The sequence below is a fragment of the Equus asinus genome, chromosome 19 (genome assembly GCF_041296235.1).
Source record: "Equus asinus isolate D_3611 breed Donkey chromosome 19, EquAss-T2T_v2, whole genome shotgun sequence".
Taxonomy (NCBI): Eukaryota; Metazoa; Chordata; class Mammalia; order Perissodactyla; family Equidae; genus Equus; species Equus asinus.
Window position 1 is genome coordinate 20,333,353 of NC_091808.1, and position 5,859 is coordinate 20,339,211.

The window sequence follows — 5,859 nt, forward strand, 5'->3', positions numbered from 1 at the left end:
AATCAGCTAACCCTTGGCAGTGGTTGTGCGAAGGAGCGGCTGGCAGCGGAGGGGGTTAGTTTCCCTGCAAATCACCAACACCTCCACCAGCGCCTGGGCCATCCCGAGGAAGCCTACCATATGACCGAAATTGTGCACCTGCTGTGCAAACCCAGCTGAAGTGCGCTCCTCCGCCCGCTGCCCGCCACTCTGCACCCAAGTGCCTCCTGAGCGGAGGACTACCACTGGAAAAAGTCACATCATTTTCCCTTTGTTCACGTCAGGCAAGTGGGAAGCTTTCAAAGGTGGTCTTCTAGGGAATTTAAGGGATAAACGTGGAAATATATGCAGGAAAAGGAAGAGAATAAAAATGTTCATTCACAGAGTGGATAGTTCAGATATCGGATGCTTGGCTCCGTCTTCGTGCCTGGTGCCCCTGTGTGGACGTATGGACCCCGGGGGCCTCTGATGTCTAGGGGTCCCTCGACTTAGTCTCTGCTTCAGACCTAGGGGCAGGGCTCGAAGAGGATGTGTGCTGTGACGTGGCTTCCTTATTTCCCTTTATTTGTCAAGTTCTCTCTAACCACTGTCACTGGTCTCTGTGCTCTGGGCTCTTACGGTTGGACCTGCCAGGCCGGTGCCTCAGGTAGGAAGCCACTCCTGGTCGCCAGGACTTTCTTTGGGGTACGGAGGCTAGGTTTTAGAAAATGCATCCATTTCTCTGGGACCTGAAGATTTCTGCTTGGGTGGCTTCCTGCCTCCTCCCTGGTGACCATGTATTCAATTCTGACCTCCTCCATGGCCATAGTTGGTGACAAGGAGACTTCTTACCTCCTCTTGTCACATTTCTCCCTTTCTGCGGGGAAGACGGCCACATTTGCCCAATGCTTTGCCCTAAGACTTTGCCTTCTGTGAAAATGCCAATCCTGCAGGCAGAGGACGTAATAAAATGTGTGGATCTGTAGGGACTTCTCGAAGCTCAGGCTCGGAAGCAGCTCAGGGGTCATCTACTCTGCTTGCCTCCTTTCACAGACGAGAAAACTGAACTGCATGGAGGCGAAAGGACCACCCACGGTGACCCAGCTTGTTAACGATAGAATCAGGCAGAGGACGTAATAAAATGTGTGGATCTGTAGGGACTTCTCGAAGCTCAGGCTCGGAAGCAGCTCAGGGGTCATCTACTCTGCTTGCCTCCTTTCACAGACGAGAAAACTGAACTGCATGGAGGCGAAAGGACCACCCACGGTGACCCAGCTTGTTAACGATAGAATCAGGACAGAAGGAGCACTAGACACCAGGGACCCTTATTTCCAGTCTTGCTAAGTTTCTGGCGTTTTCAGACTGTTCTCTGGAGAGCCCTGGGGTGTTGGGGCCACCTCCTCCTGGCTGTGTGGGTGAAGAGATTGGCACACGCTCCCCCCACCCTCTGTAGGTGACATTTTATCTGTTTTACATCTTGGGCTTCTGGTAAGATTTTGCTTCAACAGAGTGTTTCACAATGAAAAAAATATTTGAAAACTGCTGAATGATTCTGTGGATGTTTAGGAGGTGATTTCAGGGGCCAAGATGGGGACTTCCCTTAAATACTTAGTCTTCCTTTAGACAGAGGACCGAAACATTTATTACTCCGTTAGAGAGAAGCCTTCAAATGCACTTTAATACAGTTTGTTGCTACCATTTCCTTCCCTCAGTAGATTTTAAGAAGTTAAACAGGAATCAGGAAGAACATAGGTGGGGAAATAACATACAAACAGACAGCGGGGAACAAGTTGGCCTCCTTCCGTTATGCTTAACGCTGACCCTTTCCTGAGTGTGCAAGACCAAGCTGGTCCTCCCGTCTGGATGCACAGACGTGGCTGAGGATGGAGGCAGCTGAAACGAGTACGGAGGAAGCATTGTAGGTAGAGCTGAGGCTGTTGTAGGAATGCCAAGGGCAAAGGTTTTCCCCCTGTAGTCCATCGTATCCCGGACTCAGGCCGGCTGTGGGGTTATGGGAGGGTGATGACACCGTGAAGCCGGCCTCTACAGCAGTGCGAGACAGCGGCCAAGGAAGGAATCTTCAGCTGCCAAACCAACAGAGAAGGAAAAGATGTCCCAGTAACTGTTCTCACATCCCCAGTGAGCGTGATTTGAACCTGAGTTACTAAATCACATTTCTTTCTTTCTAGTCCTTCAACTAGATCAAACCATGACTATCATCCTGCAAAATGTGTGGAATGATACCGATCTGTGGTTATGGTTTGGGGATGACTATGGTAATTTCAGCGACATACCACCCACAGGAACATCTTACAGTCCCTGTAGTGTGGACCCTGAGACACTCAACAAGTATGCTGTGGTCGTCATCTACGCCCTGGTCTTCCTGCTGAGCCTGCTGGGAAACTCCCTGGTGATGCTGGTCATCTTATACAGCCGGATTGGCCGCTCTGTCACTGATGTCTACCTGCTGAACCTGGCCATGGCCGACCTGCTCTTCGCCTTGACCTTGCCTATCTGGGCCGCCTCCAAGGCAAAGGGCTGGACCTTTGGCACAGTCCTGTGCAAGCTGGTCTCGCTCCTGAAGGAAGTCAACTTCTACAGCGGTATTCTACTGCTGGCCTGCATCAGCGTGGACCGCTACCTGGCCATTGTCCACGCCACACGCACACTGACCCAGAAGCGGCACTGGGTCAAGTTCATATGCTTGGGCATCTGGATCCTGTCCTTCATCCTGGCCCTGCCCGTCTTCCTCTTCCGCAAGGCCATCACCTCTCCCTATTCTGGCCCAGTCTGCTACGAGGACATGGGCGCCAACACAACAAAATGGCGGATGGTGATGCGGGTCCTGCCCCAGACCTTCGGCTTCCTCGTGCCACTGCTGGTCATGCTGTTCTGCTATGGTCTCACCCTGCGCACGCTGTTTCAGGCCCACATGGGGCAGAAGCACCGGGCCATGCGGGTCATCTTTGCTGTCGTGCTCGTCTTTCTGCTCTGCTGGCTGCCCTACAACCTGGTCCTGGTCTCAGACACCCTCATGAGGCTCCAGGTCATCCAGGAGACCTGTGTGCGTCGCAATGACATTAACCGGGCCCTGGACGCCACCGAGATTCTGGGCTTCTTCCACAGCTGCCTCAATCCCCTCATCTACGCCTTCATTGGCCAGAAGTTTCGCCACGGACTCCTCAGGATCATGGCCATCCACGGCCTGGTCAGCAAGGAGTTCTTGGCCAAGGACAGCAGGCCTTCCTTTGTGGGCTCTTCTTCAGGGAACACTTCTATCACGCTCTAGGGCGCCCCACCCCTGTGGCAGCCCCTCAGGGCTCCTCCCTTCCCCTCAGCATCCCATTCCAAGCCTCACGGCCACTGGCTGCTCACAGTCTCCGGGTCAAGGAGCTGCCATCGTGGCTACAGGAAGTTCCGAGGCCACATGCTTCCCGGGTGCCCACTGTGTGGCTTAGAAAGCCTGCCCTGGTGCCCCTGCCCTGCCAGAATTGCTGTGTCTGCTGCCAGAGCTCTGTCCGCCCATCCGCTGAGCCCACAGCACTCTGTCTTCTGGGACATTTGAAAGACGTTCTTTCAAGTGACTACAAAACCTTCCTGCCACTGGGAGCCATCAGTGGTGACACCATCAGTGCCTCCCTAGCTCTCCGTTTGCCGCCTGCTTGCCCGGTCCAGCTCCCTTGAGAGAGGCCGAGAATGACAGATGCTCACTTTCCAAGACCCCGTTAAGCTAGGAGTGGCCGTATCACCCCGTTCTGACTAACAGTGTGCTGGTAAACTCCACTTCTGGGGAAAATGTCGTGATCTGCAGCGTTCGCCAAGTTCCCTGGTATAAATGCTGCCACCATGGCCATTTGAAGGGTGGTGGTGTTTAGTAATCAGCTCACAAAATTCTAGAGAATGTAATAATCTGCTTTCCTAAGCAGATACAAACCGGCTTCAGTGCACCATTGCTTAAGAAGAAGTCTGCTGGGGCTGGGGGACTCCTGAGAAATATTCCTGATTAAAAAGAGAGAGAGACACACACATATATTCCTGGTCCCTGCCTTTGAATATTGTTATAGGATGTGATATGTGGAGCTGAGGCAGCCACTTTGTGACAATGAGGCTGATAGAGCCAAAGGATGAAGAGAACTTGAGAATAAAGAGCCCAGAAATAAACCTAAGCATAAATTGTTAAATGATTTTCAACAAATGTGCCAAGATTATTTAATGGGGAAAAGATAATCTTTCAACAAATGGTGCTGGGAAAAGTAGATAACCACATGCAAAAGAATGAAATTCTTACTGTACACCAAAATTAACTCAAAATGGATCAAACACCTAAACACGAGAGCTAAACCTATAAAACTCTTGGAAGAAAACATAAAAGAAAAACTTCATTTGGTTTGTGGTTGGGAATGGAGTGAGGCTCAGAGGTGGAGTGTAGATCAAGGTTGGGTTGGGATCCGGGATTCAGATTGGAGTTGGAGCCGAGGTGGAGGAGGAGCCAGGGACGGGGTGGCAGCTAGGGATGAGGCAGACGGTCAGAGAAGCATGGATGTCAGGAACAGGGAGAGATCCAGAAATAGGGAGAGTCTGGGAACTGGGTGGGTAAGACTCAGGCAGGTCCAAGGTGGGGTTGGGACCAGGGGTGGAGTAAGGCTCGGGCCCGGGCTGAGTGTGGGGGTGTGGTAGGTGTCAGGACTCGCTCAGAAATAGAATGAATGTCAGTGATGGGTTAGTGGCTACAAGAGTAGCTGCTCCTGTTTAGTGCAGTCAGTAGCTGGAGCAGAAAGACATCTCTGGTAGGGTCGCCATCCTCTCGGGAGCATTGTCTCAGATGCTCCTCCGGGGGCCGGGATGGAGGCGCCTTGCCCTGTCCCGCTTGCACCTCTCCAAGCAGCTTGGTGAGGAAGAAGTTAGGTCCTCAAGCCTTAAGAGAGAGAGATCCGATTCAAGAGAGAAGACAGAGGAATCTAGGAAGAATCCAGGAGGAAGGCTGGGAACCCGGCCTGCGAGCCTCCCCTTCTTCTCCCTCCCTCCCCTCATCTCCTTTCACCCCTCCAACTGTACACCTCAATGCCCACCTTCCTTCACCCTACGCTGTGCAAAGTCCACTCCATCAGGGCCTTCAGGAAAGCTAATGAGGGTCCATGTTGGGTCTGGAGAAATACAAATGACTAATACACATCTGAAAAGATGCTTGGCCTCACTATTACCTGGGAAGTGGGAATCAAATAGCAATAAAATAACTTGTAAGTGTTATAACAGGGGAGGAACGTAGTCAGAACTCTCTTCAAACAAGCACAACATTATTCAATTAGTTTTTTTTTTTTTTTGGTGAGGAAGATTGGCTCTGAGCTAACATCTGTGCCAATCTTGCTTTATTTTGTATGTGGGATGCCTCCACAGTGTGGCTTGATGAGTGGTGTATAGGTCTGCACCCAGGATCTGACCTGGTGAACCCTGGGCCACCAAAGTGGAGCACACAGACTTAACTACTATGCCACTGGGCTGGTCCTTCAATTAGATTTTTTAAGGTAGTGCATCATTCTCTGGGTATAGCTCAAGACATGAATGACTTGATTTTCAGATCTGTGAAAATGCCAGGGCGTTGGAACTGAAATAACACAGTCTATTAAAACATCAGAAACTGGCGTTTCCATCTCTAGATGGAGTCAAGGTTAGCTATCTGGTCAAGATCGGGGAGACAGCTCATCTCCCTGATGGTCCAGGACAGGGCTGGGGTCAGGGATGGGGTGCACCTTAGGAGAGGACTGGGGGCTCAGAGAGGGGCCAGCGTCAGGTTCGGGGTTGGTGTTAGGCATGGGGTGAATGTCAAGGATAGGGTGACGGACGTGTGAATGTACGTTCTGCCCAATGCTTGCTGATTTTAAAAGTTGAAAATCTGTTTTGTAG

At 51.4% G+C, this 5,859-nt stretch overlaps 1 protein-coding gene across 5 annotated transcripts; it reads left to right on the forward strand.

Annotated features, from left to right (window-relative positions):
* The first annotated feature begins 555 nt into the window (after nt 1-555).
* LOC106838440 (C-X-C chemokine receptor type 2-like) lies at nt 556-4,119 on the forward strand. 5 transcript variants are annotated; one of them, XM_014852517.3, is made up of 3 exons: nt 565-625; nt 1,183-1,407; nt 2,148-4,119. In XM_014852517.3, exon 3 carries the CDS (start codon nt 2,168-2,170, stop codon nt 3,245-3,247), a length of 1,080 nt encoding a protein of 359 aa, XP_014708003.2. In that variant the 5' UTR covers nt 565-625; nt 1,183-1,407; nt 2,148-2,167; the 3' UTR covers nt 3,248-4,119. The 5 variants fall into 5 exon arrangements, with proteins under 5 accessions (XP_014708002.2, XP_014708003.2, XP_070345845.1 ...); XM_070489744.1 differs by having other exon boundaries at nt 568-625; nt 1,183-1,446; XM_070489745.1 differs by having other exon boundaries at nt 570-625; nt 1,012-1,407.
* The last annotated feature ends 1,740 nt before the right edge of the window (nt 4,120-5,859 follow it).